Source organism: Falco biarmicus, chromosome 22, assembly GCF_023638135.1.
Source record: "Falco biarmicus isolate bFalBia1 chromosome 22, bFalBia1.pri, whole genome shotgun sequence".
NCBI lineage: Eukaryota > Metazoa > Chordata > Aves > Falconiformes > Falconidae > Falco > Falco biarmicus.
This window is the reverse complement of record NC_079309.1, coordinates 171,602-186,249: the sequence shown is the minus strand read 5'-3', so window position 1 is coordinate 186,249 and position 14,648 is coordinate 171,602. Positions and strand designations below refer to the sequence as shown.

The window sequence follows — 14,648 nt, the reverse complement described above, 5'->3', positions numbered from 1 at the left end:
CCGGGGCCACCTCCAGTAAAAGGGAGGGGCAACCATAGAGTGCTCGGAGGACCGAGGGCGCCCCCCCCCCCCCCCCCCGAACAGCCGCCCCCGCGGACGCCGAGGTCTCCGGTACGGGGGTGCGTGCGTGCGTGCGTGCGTGGGGGGGGCACCCCTGGAGCCGCGGCACTGAGCCGAAACCCGGCCCTGTGCCTAAACCCGGCCCAGGCCCCAAAGCTGGGCCCAAAGCCGGCTCTAAACCCGGTCCTGGCCTTAAACCTCGTCCTAAACTCGGCCCTAGCCCAAGCCTGGGCCTAAACCCAGCCCTAAATGTGTCCCTGGCCTTAAAACTTGGTTCTAAACATGTCCCTGGCCTTAAACCTGTCCCTAAACACATCCCTGGCCCAAACCTGGCCCTAAACGAGTCCTTGGCTTTAAACCTGGCCCTAAACCCGACCCTAAATATGTCCCTGGCCCTAAATCTGGCCCTAAATGTGTCCCTGGCCTTAAACCTGGTCCTAAACCCAGCCCTAAACAAGTCCCTGACCCTAAACCCAGCCCTAAACATGTCCCTGACCCTAAACCCAGCCCTAAATATGTCCCTGGCCCAAACTTGGTCCTAAACTCAGGCCTAAACATGTCCCTGGCCCCAAAGCCAGCTCTAAACATGTCCCTGGGCCTAAACAACCCCCAGATGTCACCCTGACCCTGGCTCTAAACATCTTCTTAACACCGCAACACAGCCCTGACACCCCCAAATCCAGCCGAGCCAGGGGGGTGGCACCAGACCGAGCTTAACCACGCCCCCCAGACTCCCCCCCCCCAAAAAAAAAAAACAACAAAACAACAAACCAGGGCAGGGTTTCTGGGGGGCTCATCCCTGGGACTCCGCACTCCCTTTTTGTGGGGTCCCTGAGACACAGGGTGGTGGTGCTGGTGGGGCACCTCAGTACCCTAAAACTGGGGTGCCCCACCCTATTCCTGGGGAGGGATCAGCCCCAGTGGATGGGGGGGTGGGGGTGGGGAGGGATCGGGCACTTCCTCTCCCCACCCCAGACGGGTTTTTGCAGCGTGTGAGTGCCCCAGTCCTGTGAGTCAGCTAGGAAATCCTCTGCCCCACCCAGGTTTTTGGGGGTCTTTCGCCTTATCCACCCCCCCTCAAAATCCCAAATCCTGGCTGTGCCGCACCCTGGAGGGGTTGTGTCTCTTCTGTCCAGGCATGTTGGGAGAAATCCGGTTTGCCGTGTTCCTGCCTCACGCTGGGATGAAGCCTGACAGCACCTACAAGCAGGTATGGCACCCTAAAATCCCAAATTGGGAAGGCCCCATGGGCCCCTTCTTTGCCCCAGCACCCTACAACCCCAAAGGGAGGGGCCCTGTAGCCCCCACCTAGCACCCTACAACCCCGAAGTGGGGGGCTCCATAGTCCTATGCCCAGCATCCTACAACCAGCACACCCCATGCTCCCCATTTCCACCCAGACCCTGTACCCCATGGGGACCTCTGGTAATACTGGGGGGGAAGCACTTTTCCCCTGGGGATCCTGGGCATTTTAGGAGGGGGGGGGATCCCGAAATCAGACCCCCTGTTGGTTTGAGGTTCCCCCACCCACCTCAATTCTCTGCCCCCCATCACAGCTGGAGTCACTGGAGGACCCTGCGGAGCAGCCCACCCACTTCCCACCGAAGGTAACACCCCCAAATATCCAGGGAGTGGCTTTGGTGCCAGCTGGATCCTGCGCTATCCCTTGCCAGATCCCACCCATTTCAGGAGTGGCTTGAAACCCCATAAACTAATAAATTCCTTCATTTCTGGGTGCTGCTGCCCCCTCTCCATCCCAGTGCTCCCACGGCGTGTTGCGCTTTGCCATCCTCCTCACCCTCTTCATCCTCACCTTCTTCCTGTTCTTCAATCTCCATCTGAGCTCAGCGCTTGGCAGTGGTGCCGACGGTGATGCCGGATACTGCAGTGATGCGTGCCGGTAAGATGGGGTCACAGGGAGGGGGTGGTGACGGTCCCCTGAGACCCTTGTCATCCTGGTGCAACCAAATTTCCACCAAAGGATCGTCCTGGTGGAGAGCATCCCTGAGGGAATGACCTTCAGTGAAGGTTCCGTGCTGAATCCATCCACCTTCTCCACATGGATGAACCTCTTGGGGACCGTCACCCACAGCCTGGACATCGCCTCCTTCTACTGGACCATGACCAACGAGGACACACGGACACATGAACTCTCCGCTGCCCAGGTCTGTGCTGCCGGCACATCACTGCTCCGATTCTGCTGATCAAACCTGGCTCCAGGTGCCATTTTCCTGCCTTCCCATTATTTTTAGTAGGTTTTTTGTCCCTTTTTTTCCCTCAAACCACGTGCTGATTCAGGGTGAGCAAATCCTGGAAGAACTCCTCCAATTATCCCAGCGTGGCATCACTGTCCGAATCGCCGTCAGCCACCCGTCTGCAAAATCCCCGCTGAATGATCTCCAAGCACTGGAGCGGAGTGGTGAGTGATGGGAAACCCCCAGAATTGGGGGGGGGTTGGGGAGGATTTTGAGTGGGAGCTGCCCAACTTGTGGTCACGCAGGTGCTGTGGTGCGCACCATCGATATGCCACGGCTCACTGGCGGTGTGCTGCACACCAAGTTTTGGCTCGTTGATGGCACCCACCTCTACATTGGCAGCGCCAACATGGACTGGAGATCTTTGACCCAGGTGAGCAACACCGTGGTACCACTGGATGGTGCTAAACCTCTGCTGACGGCACCGTGTCAATCCCAAGACCAACCCCCCCTCCCCATCAAGGGAATGCTCGATGCTGTAAGATGGGACTTTGGGTGTTGGAGAGGGGTGACGGTGCCACCATGCTGCAGGTGAAGGAGCTTGGCACCGCTGTCTACAACTGCAGCTGCTTGGCCAAAGATTTAGGCAAAATTTTTGAAGCTTATTGGGCTCTTGGTGTTCCTGATGCTTCCATCCCGGTACCATGGCCAGCAAATTATTCCACCACTTACAACATGGAGACGCCACTGGAGTTGAAGCTCAACGACACCGATGCTGCTGTCTATTTCTCAGTACGTCCCCGATCCACCTGGTTGATTTTCTTGGTGCCGAGGATCGGCTCTGCTGGTGTTTGATCCATCACCAATGATTCCCAGCAGAGCTCCCCACCAGCCCTCTGTGCTGCTGGTCGGACACAGGATCTTGGCGCCCTCCTCAATGTCATCGACACTGCTGAGGACTTTGTGGATGTTGCCGTGATGAGCTACCTACCCACCACCGAATTCTCCCACCCCCAAAGGTCTGTATGGTCCTACACCAACCCTGGCTTGCCAGCACCAGTGATGCCTAACCGCTTTCCCTCCCCAGATTTTGGCCAGCAATCGATAACCATCTGCGGAAAGCCATCTTTGAACGCCGGGTCAAGGTCCGGTTGTTGGCAGGTTGTTGGCAGCACAGCCAAGTGACCATGTTCCCCTTCCTCAAATCCCTCGCTGCTGTGGCTGATAACCGGACCCGCTACAGCGTGGAGGTGGTGGGTATCATGGCGCAGCCACAGAGTGCTGGTGGGCGATATTTCGGTGGGTGATGGTCTCCTCACTCCCTACAGCGGCTTTTCATGGTGCCAACGAGCGCAGCGCAAGCCCGCATCCCCTACGCCCGCGTAAACCACAACAAGTACATGGTGACGGAGAAGGCGGCCTATATCGGTGAGGGTGGGGCGGTTGGCGGTGCCACTGTGGGACTCACCACCCGATGGTGGTGGCTTGGGAGTGCTTTTTGCTGCCCCCTCCCACCAAATCTCCTTGCAGGGACATCCAACTGGTCTGGCGACTACTTTGTGCGGACGGCAGGATCGGCATTGGTCGTGAACCAGATGGTGAAACAAACTGGTGCCGGCACTGCTGCTGGCACCAGCACCATCCGGGAGGAGCTGCAGGCAGTTTTTGAGCGTGACTGGAACTCCCAGTACAGCGTTGACATCAGCGATGCTGAGCAGTGGGAGAACTTCTGTGGCTTCCGTTAGGTGCTAGGGAATGGACCCCCGGTGAACCACAGCTTCTGGCTGTGCCAAATCCGGCCGCCCTGCTCCAATTTTTTGGGAAAAAAACCCCAAACACCTGAAAAAATGAGGTTTTCTAGACTTTGCGTTGCTGTTATTGAGGCAGGGGGTCCTCCACATCATGGTGACGGAGAGCACCGGGCTTCTGCTGAATGTCATGCCAGCACCAGGAGGGAAGCTGGGATGTCCCTCAAGCCTCAGTGGTGCCAAACCCATCCCAGAAAAAGAGTCAGATGAAATTCTCAGCTGTCAGCAAACTATTTCTTGGGGGATCATGGCAAGAACTGGTGCCGGTAACATCCGGCACAACCCATCCTAGTACATCCCTGACTATGTTCTCCTCTACTGGCATGGAACCAGCTTTTCCTGGTTGGGGTAATTGAAAGTGAGGAAGAGGAAGGTCTTCAGTGAGCTCTTGGCTGCCAGGGTGTTTACCAGGGTTGCCGCGGTGGCTCAGCAGTGCTGTTGGTGTTGCCAGCTCCGTGCCGGGAGGAGCATGCCAGGTACAGCGGGGGGATCCCAGCCTGGCCCCCAGAGCCTGTTCTCTGGGTCAGGGGAACGACGTTCCTCCTTGGGGCTGCGTCACTCGAGCTCTCTGGGGGAGAAACAATTGTGGGGAGGGGGTAAGCAGCACCCATGGGTGGGGTCCCCCCCCCTTGGTGGGGACCTGAGGCACCCCGGCACCCTGAGCACCAATGATGTGGGGCACTAGGGGACATGGAACACCAGGGACCCCCAAGCATCCATGACATGGGGCCACCAGAATCCCCGAGCACCCATCATGTGAGGCACCATGGACCCTGAGCACCCATGACGTGGGCCACCAGGGTACATGGAACACCAGGGACCCTGAACACCCATGACACGGGGCACCGGGGACCCTGAGCACCCATGATGTGGGGGCACCAGAGACCCTGTGCATCCAGCAACCCAAAGCTCCCAGGGGACAGCACCCAAGGGACCCCACGCACCCAGTGTCCCAGAGCCCCAGGTCCCTGCACGAGCCCCCCACCCTACAACCATACCTTGGCATGGGACGAGGTGTGTGGTCTCCCAGGCAGGTTCTGCTCCACCATGCTCCCAACAACCACGCCGCCTTCGCAGCGGCTGCGCTGCTCCCATCCCCTGGGGCCCCCCAGCATGATCAGTTTCCCAGCAGTGGGTCCCACCTGGGGATGCTGGTGATGCTGCTGCTGCTGCTGGGTGCTGTAGTGGGTGGGGATGGGACGGATGTCCTGCTGGCTCTTGTCACCCCTGTCCCCAGCTGGCTCAGCCAGGCTCAGCCCATCCATCTGGGTGATGACCTTCTGGATACCACGCCGGTCCCTGGGGATGAAGGCACCTTTCTCCATGCCGGGGAAGATCTCAGCCGTGCTGGTGTCCTTATGGGATGCCCTCAAGTCCTCTTGGCAGAGCTTGTAGTACTGGGTGGCCTCAAACTTGGACTTCACCAGCTGCAAGGAGATGAAGGGATGCTTGAGGGCGGCGCTGGGCACGATCCTCTTGTGTGAGTCCCAGGTAAGCATCCTCTTGACCAGCTCCACCATCCCATGCAGGTCACAGTGCTTGGCCAGCATCTCCTGCCTGGGATAAGAGACTGGGCAGATGTTTACCGCCGCCAACTGATCCAGTGAGGAGAAGGCATACTTCCTCCTCTCCATTGGTTTCACCGTCTCATTGCCTGGTGGTTTGAGCTGCCAGGAACCAGTGGGATGTGGCACTTGTTGGAAGAAGGACTGTGTCTTCTGGGCAGCGCAGAGCAGCTCATGATCTGGTAGCCCCAAGGTGGAGCAGATGTAGCGGACCTGGTCGTATTCATTGATGCCAGGAAAGAGCGGCCAACCCAAGTGAAGCTCGGCCACCACACAACCCAGAGACCACATGTCCACCTTTTCACAGAAGGGCAACCCCAGCAAGATCTCTGGTGACCGGTAGAAGCGGGATTGGATGTAAGGTGCCTTGATGTGGCGGACCTCGTTGAAGATGCTGGCTGAGCCAAAGTCGACGAGCTTGACGCGGAATGGATAGCTTGCGTGGTCCACCAGCATGATGTTCTCTGGCTTGAGATCGGTGTGGATGATGGAGAGCTCCCTCAGCTTGACCAGTGCTGCCAGCACCTGTGCCGTGATGGTACGGATGTGCCGGACAGGCAATGGCAAGAACTTGTTCTGCTTTTGGAAGTCAAAGAGGTTTTGCTCCAGTGACTCAAAGAACAGGTAGGTACAGGCACCATCACTGAAGGACTCGAGGAAACGGACAATGTGTGACTTTTCCGTGTCTACCTCCTGCAGGGCCTGCAGCAGCCTCAGCTCATTCTTCACCACCTGGCCATGGTGGCCTTCATTCTTTACCATCTTGACGGCCACCATCTCCCCAGTGCTCCTCTGCCGGGCCTGGGCCACCTCCCCAAAAGTCCCCTTCCTCACCATGGTCACTATGTCGTAGCACTTGGCACCCACCACCAGCGTCGCCATGGTGGGTTGGCTCCTCTCCAGGGGTTTGAGACCCTCTACCCAGAACCCAACGGGCTTTGGACACCCAACCACCACAACCTGGTGCTGCAGGTCCTGGCATTGCCATGACGACACCTTCTATTGCTGACGTCATCCCCAGCAGCCAATCATGAGCCTGTGCGAACAACTGTGAAACCCTCTGGTTCCCCCGAACCCACGCCAGCCCCCAAAACCCCAGCCCTGGCCCACCAAACCTATCTCGGTCTGCCAAAACCCATCCCTGGTTCCCCAAAATCCATCTCCATCCCCCCAGAATCCATCCCTGGTGCCCTAAACCCCATCCTAGTCCCCCCCTCAAACCCATCCCAACCCCACCCCACCCCCCCCAATCCCTGGTCCCCCCAAACCCCTCCCCAGACTCCATAGATAGACCTGGGGCTTTTTTTGGGGTTAACATTTATTCTGGCCAAGGCAAGAGCAAGGGACTGTGGGGGCAGGTGATGCTGCTGTCCCCCCTCCCTCCTCTGGTTAATATTAAACACTGGGAAAATGGGCAAAAAAGCTTCAAACACACCCAAAAAAAAGCTGGATTAGGAATTTTTTTTCGGGGTAAAGGGAGCATCAAGAGGGTCTGGGGGAGCAAGAGATGCTCCACCACCCTGTCACCATGTCAGGAGGTCCCTGAAGACCCCCATGCTCTGGGGGGTTCACCGCTCACCGCAGGGCTGGGGGCTCAGCTCCAGCTTAGGCAGCTGAAATGTAGGGGTCCCCTCCCCCCTGCCCCCCCCCCCCCCCCCAAACTGAAGCATGGGGTGACTTCGCTCGTCACTGGCTACTGGTTGAATTTGGCATCCCTGGAGGAGAGCTCAACATTGGGTAACCACATCTTGCCCCCCTTGGGTTGGGTAATGGGAGGCTCTGTCGGGGGCTCCCTGGGGGAGAAACCCACCCTGGGCACCCAACGCCACCGCCGGCCCTTGCCCTCTGCCTCCCCGTTGACGTGGCGATGGGTGTCCACCATCTGGTTGTCTTCCCCTTTCTCCTTTGGCTTCACCAACACCAACATCGCCTTCTTCACACTGCCCATCCTCATCCTCCCCTCACCTTCCAACCCGCTCCCAGCAAAACCTGCGCTGAGTTTCGGCAATTTGACCCTAGACCAGCGTCCTGGTGTCGTATCCTTCCTGGTGGTCTCCTCCACCTCCTCCATCCCTGGTGGTGCCAACTCCAACACCGGCACCTTCAAAGCTGGCATGCTGGTAGGTTTTGGTATCTTCTGGCCTGCTGGATGCTCTGGTTGTTTTACTGGCACAGTAAAACCCACAGTGGGGATGGTGAACCGGGGGGTCACTGGTTGCACCTCCCCATCACCCATTCCCCCTTTGGTTTTCAGCTTCAACCAGATTGTGCCAGGAGATTCCAGCATCTTCCTTCCTGCTGTGCCAATGCTCAAACTCTCAGCACTTCCCCCACGTCTCATGATTTTGGAGTCCCCCCCTGTGCGGATATCGGGGCTGGATCCCCCAAATTTTGGCAACTTCAGCCCCCTGCCCAGCTCTGAGCCAGTGGGGAGTTTTGGCAATGATGGCACACGCCGGCTACCTGGCGCTGGCAGGGCGATGCCCACCTGTGGTACCCGAAGCTGGGGCGTCCCGGGGGACCCCAGTTCCACTGACCTCCCATCGTCCCCCCATGACCTCCCGATTCCAAACCGTGGCAGCTTCATCACTGCCCCGGCATCCTGGGGATGCGCCTCACCTCCAACACCCTCATCCTTGACCCCGAAAGGTGCCAGGGATAATTTGGGGACCTTCAGCTTTGCACTGGCACCAGTGGCACCAACCATCCCCAAAGCCAGGTCTAAGGCCACCGTGGGACTGGTGACAGCGAAGTTGGGTGGCGTCGGCACGGCTGTGTCGTGGGCCACCAGGGGATGCCTGTCACCATCGCTGCTTGTTTTGAGCTTGGTGAGGGACAACCCAAAACGCGGCAGGGTGAATTTGGGTGCTTTGGGTTTGATGCCGGTTACCAGCATGTCCCCGGTGAGCCGTGCCGGGCTGGCAATTTCCACCTCCGGCAGCGCTGCCGTAGGCTCCAGCTCCAGGCTGAGCTTTCGGAGCCCTTTGGCAAACCTGGCTGCCACGTCCGGCATCGCTGTGGCATCCCCCTCACCCGGCGCTGCCGCCATGCTGGCACCTGCTGGCAATGCCAAGCCCACACCGACACGTGGCACGGCGATATCGATGGATGGCACCGCCGTCTCCAGGAAGGTCAACCGAGCCGGTGCTGCTGGTGGTGACTCTGACCGCCGTGCCGGCAGCTTCACCTCCAAGCGTGGTTGCTCACCGGCAACGGCCAGCTCTGGTTTGGGCACGCTGAGCTCAGGGACCAGCTCCACAGCAGTGCTGGGGATGGCAATAGTGATGGAGGGGACACGGATGCCGGCAAACCCCCCTCGCGTGCCGGCATCCCCCTCCTTATCCTCTACCGTGGCCGTGCCGAAACTCGGCAGCTTGGTTTTCAGCACTGGGCTCCCCCTCCCCTTACGGCTGTTGCTGGGGGTCTCTCCCTCCCCCAGACTGATTTGTGGTTGAGTTATGGTTGTGCCAGGCTCCAGGATTGCTGCTGGCAGCGGCAATGCTGGCACGGCCACCTCCAACTGCGGCAGCCGTAAAGCTGGTTCCTTGGCTTGAGGGGCGGCCGGCGGCACTGCGCCAGCGAGGCTCAGCCCCATGGTGACTTTGGGTGCTGCCACCTCCATGGCTGGTAAGCGGGTGCTGGGACCTGCCAGCACCTCAACGGCAGTGCCAGAAACCTCTGGTTTCACTGGCGGCAACTCCATCACCGGTGTTTTGCCGGCTGCTGCTTCCTTCACTGTTAACCGCGATGGTGTTGCCCGCGGCCGCTTGGGCTCTGCCGCTGGCAGCACTGGGGTGGATGCGGCAGTCGATGCTGGTTCAGCCGCGCTCCAGCTCTTCACCAGCTTGGAGAGCTTGGGAAGGGCAAACTCCACAGCCACAGGACTGGCGGGTGCCGGGCTCACCGTGCTGGGTGCCAGTGGCGGCTTCTTGGAGGGCGTCAGGATCGGGATGCTCTGGGTGGGGGATGGGAGATGGCACCTGGTGCCCACTGCACTCAGGTGTGCACCCATGGGGAACCCCGAGCATCCAGCATCCCTGGAGCTGCATCCATAGGGACCCCCCAAGCATCCCGCATCCCCGACCTGCAGCTGTAGGGACTCCCAGGAGCATGCCACATCCCCGATCCTGCATCCATAGGGCATCCTGCACATCTGCTGCATCCATAGGGATGTCTGAGCATCCCACATCCCTGTCCTGCATCCATAGGAACCCCACAAGCATCCCACGTCTCGGTCCTGCATCCGTAGGGCCACCCTGAGCATCCTGCATCCCAGCTCTGAATCCGTAGGGACCCCTGAGCATCCTGCATCTGTGGTGCTGCATCCATAGGAACCGCTGAGCATTCCGCCTCCCTGTCCTGCATCCATAGGGTTCCTGCATGGATCTTGCATCCCCAGTCCAGCATCCATAGGGATTCCCAAGAACCCCACATCCCTGTCCTGCATCCATAGGGACCCCCCCCGAGCATTCCGCCTCCCCATCCTTCATCCCTAGGGACTCCTCGAGCATCCCACATTGCCAATCCCACATCCATAGGGACCCCCGAACATCCCACATCCCCAATCCTGCATCCTTAGGGACCTCCAAGCATTCTGTCTCCCAATCTCGCATCCATAGGGACCCTCTGAGCACCCCACATCCCCAATCCTGCATCGATAGGGACCCCCCAGAGCACCCTGCATCCCTGTACTAAATCCATAGGGACCCCCACAAGCCTCCTGCATCTGTAGTCCTGCATCCATAGGGATCCCTGAGCATCCAGCACCCCTGGTTCTGCACTCCTCCCAAGCATCCTCCATGTCTCCTGCTGCATCCATAGGGATCACCCAAGCATCCTGCATCCAAGTCCTGCATCCCTAGGGACCCCCTGAGCATCCCACATCCCCAATTCTACACCCATAGGGACCCCCAAGCACCCGCATCCCTAGGTCTGCATCCATAGGGTATCCTGCACATCTCCTGCTGCATCCCTAGGGACCCCCCAAGCATCCTGCATCCCTAGGGACCCCCAAGCATCCCACATCCCCAGTCCTGCAGCCATAGGGACCCCTCAGCAATCCGCCTCCCCAACCCTCATCCCTAGAGACACCCCCAGCATCCCACCTCCCTATCCCTCATCCCTAGGGACCCCCCCGAGCATCCCATATCCCCAGTTCTGCATCCATAGGGACCCCCCAGCATCCTGCCTCTCCATCCCTCATCCCTAGGGACTCCCCCCCCAGCATAACACCTCTCCATCCCTCATCCCTAGGGACCTACCAGCCTGGCCACCTTCCCCTGGTGTCCCTCGCCGCTGGTTCTGGTGCCACCGAGGGGGCTGGGGGTGCCGGGGAGCCGGTGCTGGAGGCAGAGTGAGACCTTGCAGGACCGAGCCCCCTCCAGCACCTGTGCCACGTCCTCGGGGGGGGCCCCCTCGAAGAAAATCCTGGCGCTGACAAGCCGGTCACCTAGAGAATTCCATAGGAGCTGTCACCTTGAGGGCCACCCTCTTACCCTAATTTCAAAAGGGGGGTTTTGGGGACACCCCCCCCCCACCTTGGTAGGTGCGCAGGGATCTGGGTGCTTTGGCGATGTAGAGGCCACGGCGGTCACGGGCCACAGTGATGCCCCTCACCCCAGCCTCGGGTGCTGTCTCCAGCTCCACCAGCTCCGTCTCCTCCTATGGGGCAGATGGGGTGGGGAGGTGTGGGGGTGTGGGATCAGGCCCTTCCCCCCCCCCCCCCCCCCCGCCCCCCGCCGTGCACCACCACCCACCCGTGGCTCTCACCTCCATGGGGGGGATGGGTGGGTTCCCTCCTCCGGGGGATGTCATTGGAGTCCCAGGGGGGATGTGGGCAGTGTGGCAGGTGCTGGGGGTGCTCTGGCACCTCAGGTTCCTGCAAATGGGGGGGCACAGAGCCCAAACCCCCCATTGCAGCCCCCCAACCCCCCCAATGCAGGCCCCAACCCTCCCATTGCAGCCCCCCACCTCACCCCATGGCAGCTCCCAAACACCCATTGCAGACCCCGAACCCCCCCATTGCAGCCCCCACCTCCTCCCATTGCAGGCCCCCCCAACACCCCCACTGCAGCCCCCAACCCCCATTGCAGCCCCCCAACCCTCATTGCAGCCCCCAACCTCCATTGGAGCCCCCCCAAAATTTCCACTGTAGCCCCCCCCCCCCAGCCCCCCGTCCCCTAGAGCTCAGGCAGCCCTAGAATTGGGGTGGGGTTCCCCCTTGCACCCCAAAACGTCTCCGCTGGGATCCGCTGAGACCCTCCTCACCTCCTGGCTCCTCTGGTGGTCCACTAGGAAGTAGCTCTGTGTGTGTGTCCCCCCAAACGAGGATGGGGGGAACCAGGTGCCCGCCCTGCCTCCCCCCCCCCCCCGCCCCCCAGCAGAACCCACGCCAGCTCAGCAAAGGTCACCAGCTCCATGCTGGAGCCCCTCCCCCACCCTGGCATGGCACCCCAAACTCCTGGCTGGCACCCACCCCCCGCACCCGCAGGACAAGGGGGTCCCTTGTCTTGACACCCCCCGCCCCCGCCCACTGGGAATTCCGGGAATTTGGGACGCTCAGCACAGAATCCCGTGGGATGCAGCACGGTGCCAGGCTGAATTGGGTCCCCCAGGCCTGAGCCGCAGGGGACTGGGACGGGTCCTTCAAACTGCACCCCCCATCCTCCCCAGGTCTGCCCTTGCTCAGGGCAGTGGTGCCTGCCTGGGCCACCTGCAGGCAGCACAGAAGCATGGCTGCACGGGTGCAAGGGTGCACAGGTGCACAGAAGCATGGCTGCACGGGTGCAAGGGTGCACAGGTGCACAGAAGCATGGCTGCACGGGTGCAAACGTGCATGGTTGCAAGGGTGCACAGGTGCACAGAAGCATGGCTGCACGGGTGCAAACGTGCATGGTTGCAAGGTTGCATGGGTGTCTAGGTGCACAGGTGCAAGGGTGCGTATGTGCACTGTTGCATGACTACAGGGGTGCAAGAGTGCAAAGGTGCATGCTTGCATGGCTGCATGAGTGCCAGGGTGCACAGGTGCATGGGTGCCAGGCAGGTGGGGTGCACGGTTTGGGGGCCACCCTGAGGCTGGGGTGTGTGTGTTATAGCACCCTTAGGATCTCCCTTAACACCCCTGGGACCCACATGGCACTCCTGAACCCCCAGAACATCCCTGGGACCCTCCTCATGGGATGCTCCAAGCACTCCTGGGATCCCCATAACAGGTTTAGTACCCCTGTAGCACCCCCAGGACACCCAGAACACCACCAGGCTCCCCAAAACACTCCCGGGGTGCCCCATGGGACCCCCAAAGCACCCCTGGGACCCCCATGGCACCCCTGGGACCCCCAAAGCACCCCCAGACCCCTCCATGGGACTCCTAAAGCACCCTGGGACCCCTAAGCACTCCCCAGGACCCCAAAGCACCCTTGGGACACCCATCACACCCCCCTGAACCCCACAGCACCCCCAAAGCACCTCTTAGGCACCCGTAGCACCCCTAGGACACCCAGAACACCCCTGGGACCCCCAAAGCACCCCTGGGACACACATCACACCCTCCTGAACCTCACAGCACCCCCAAAGCACCCCTAGGAGACCCAGAACACTTCCTGGACCTCCAAAGCACCCCTGGGACCACCACAGCCCTCCCAGAAGAGCCTGGATGCTTGGGTCCCCCCCCAGGCAGCTGAGCAATGTGTTGAGTCAGCAGTTCCTGCCCGCAGCACCCATGGGCGCGGGTGGACCATGAATGGAGCAATTGACGGTGAGGCGGCACAGGGGCCTTGGGGAATTCGGCAGCACCCCCTGCACCCACCCCAAGCCTTGGCAAGGTGCAGGCTGGCACCTTGAGCTCTTCCTGGCACCCAGGGGTGCTTCAGGGCCCCTCAGGCAGGGCAGAGCACCCAGGGGTGCTGCAGGGCCCCCCCAGCACTCAGGCTGATTGGTTTTTATGATATTTATGATGAGTCTGGTTAATAATCTTTCTGACAGTTTTTCTGATTTATTATTGTCTAAAGAAACAACAGCAAGACTGCCTTTAATCCAGGTGGTGACCAGACAGCAAGATGAAAAATTAGTGATTCTAAGGCTCCCAACAGTGTATAATGAATGAAAACGTATTATCAGATAGATTTTAGAAATAAAGATGAAAGTCTTGAAATAATCTGCAAAACTTTCAAAGGGGGGGAAGTGTTGCAGATTGTCTTAAAGTTTTGCTGGCTCTTTCTATGTTTCGTGTGTGTTTGAGAAATAGCTATAGGAACATCCTGAGTTTAGAGTTAACCTCCAAGTTAGCATTATGTTAACGCTTATTAAACAATGATGCATGTATGAGTTGCTGTGCTGCTTGTTATCCGAGACTGTGTTACTTGAAGTCCCTACTCTACAGACCATAATAACCTTAGTCCTTACTCTCCAGACCATAACCAGAGCACCCAGGTTCTATTCTATATAGGATGTTATAGGACAACATGGCAAGGCAGTTATCTAACCATCCAACGTGGCAACAAAACTCACTTTTAAGGTGTCCTGAAGTGACCTACCTTCGTTAGAATACTAAACCCCACACCCAGATGAAGACCCTTCCCTGGCACAAGCGTAGTAACACAAGAGGATGAGACAGCAGATATTATCATTATATGCAAATCACAAACCAATCATTGTAACTGGGAGCGTACGACCTTGTGATTTTGGTGGATAAATGTAATGGTGATATCTGCAGAGGTGCGCTTGACCGGTGGAGGTTCCACCGAGCACCCAGCGCTGCGGTAAAGCAGTGCCCGCATTGGTGTTCAGAGGTTTGATTCCCAATTTCGGTGACACTCCTGCAAAGAGGCAGGTTTCCCAGAGGAGAAGGGAGATTCCCATTAGTGCTGAGCAGCTTTGCCTCACCAAAACTGTTAAGCGTTGGAGAGCAAGGGACTACGGGTGTCGGCAGAGCCTCCCTCTCCCACTGTTAAAGAGCAGGAGAGCCAGGGGACGCGCGGCCTCTTGGGTTTTGCTGCTGGTGCAGGGAAGTGTGCATTAAGAGC

General features: G+C 59.2%; 3 protein-coding genes across 3 annotated transcripts; 1 reads left to right on the top strand and 2 right to left on the bottom strand.

Annotated features, from left to right (window-relative positions):
- Positions 1-23: 23 nt before the first annotated feature.
- On the top strand, positions 24-4,117 carry PLD3 (phospholipase D family member 3). The gene is made up of 12 exons (XM_056323069.1): positions 24-119; positions 1,197-1,270; positions 1,617-1,667; positions 1,821-1,960; positions 2,042-2,225; positions 2,359-2,479; positions 2,561-2,688; positions 2,847-3,047; positions 3,132-3,274; positions 3,343-3,508; positions 3,584-3,683; positions 3,786-4,117. The coding sequence occupies exons 2-12, from the start codon at positions 1,199-1,201 to the stop codon at positions 3,998-4,000; spliced, it is 1,521 nt and encodes a 506-aa protein (XP_056179044.1). The 5' UTR covers positions 24-119; positions 1,197-1,198; the 3' UTR covers positions 4,001-4,117.
- Positions 4,118-4,425: 308 nt separating this feature from the next.
- HIPK4 (homeodomain interacting protein kinase 4) lies at positions 4,426-6,837 on the bottom strand. Its single transcript, XM_056323070.1, has one exon. The coding sequence runs from the start codon at positions 6,508-6,510 to the stop codon at positions 5,050-5,052; it is 1,461 nt and encodes a 486-aa protein (XP_056179045.1). The 5' UTR covers positions 6,511-6,837; the 3' UTR covers positions 4,426-5,049.
- A 48-nt stretch (positions 6,838-6,885) lies between these two features.
- PRX (periaxin) lies at positions 6,886-11,963 on the bottom strand. The gene is made up of 5 exons (XM_056323067.1): positions 11,896-11,963; positions 11,398-11,506; positions 11,166-11,289; positions 10,890-11,077; positions 6,886-9,583 (listed from the first exon to the last, which is right to left on the bottom strand). Exons 2-5 carry the CDS (start codon positions 11,440-11,442, stop codon positions 7,322-7,324), a joined length of 2,619 nt encoding a protein of 872 aa, XP_056179042.1. The 5' UTR covers positions 11,443-11,506; positions 11,896-11,963; the 3' UTR covers positions 6,886-7,321.
- Between the last annotated feature and the right edge of the window lie 2,685 nt (positions 11,964-14,648).

Coding starts and splice junctions, on each gene's coding strand:
- PRX (XM_056323067.1), bottom strand. CDS start 11,442: ATGACATCCCCCGGAGGAGGGAACCCACCCATCCCCCCCATGGAG. Junction 11,078..11,165: donor ATCCCTGCGCACCTACCAAG/GTGGGGGGGGGG, acceptor GGAATTCTCTAG/GTGACCGGCTTGTCAGCGCC. Junction 9,584..10,889: donor AGGGGAAGGTGGCCAGGCTG/GTAGGTCCCTAG, acceptor TCCCCCACCCAG/AGCATCCCGATCCTGACGCC.
- PLD3 (XM_056323069.1), top strand. CDS start 1,199: ATGTTGGGAGAAATCCGGTTTGCCGTGTTCCTGCCTCACGCTGGGATG. Junction 1,271..1,616: donor CTGACAGCACCTACAAGCAG/GTATGGCACCCT, acceptor CCCCCATCACAG/CTGGAGTCACTGGAGGACCC. Junction 3,684..3,785: donor GGAGAAGGCGGCCTATATCG/GTGAGGGTGGGG, acceptor ATCTCCTTGCAG/GGACATCCAACTGGTCTGGC.
- HIPK4 (XM_056323070.1), bottom strand. CDS start 6,510: ATGGCGACGCTGGTGGTGGGTGCCAAGTGCTACGACATAGTGACCATG.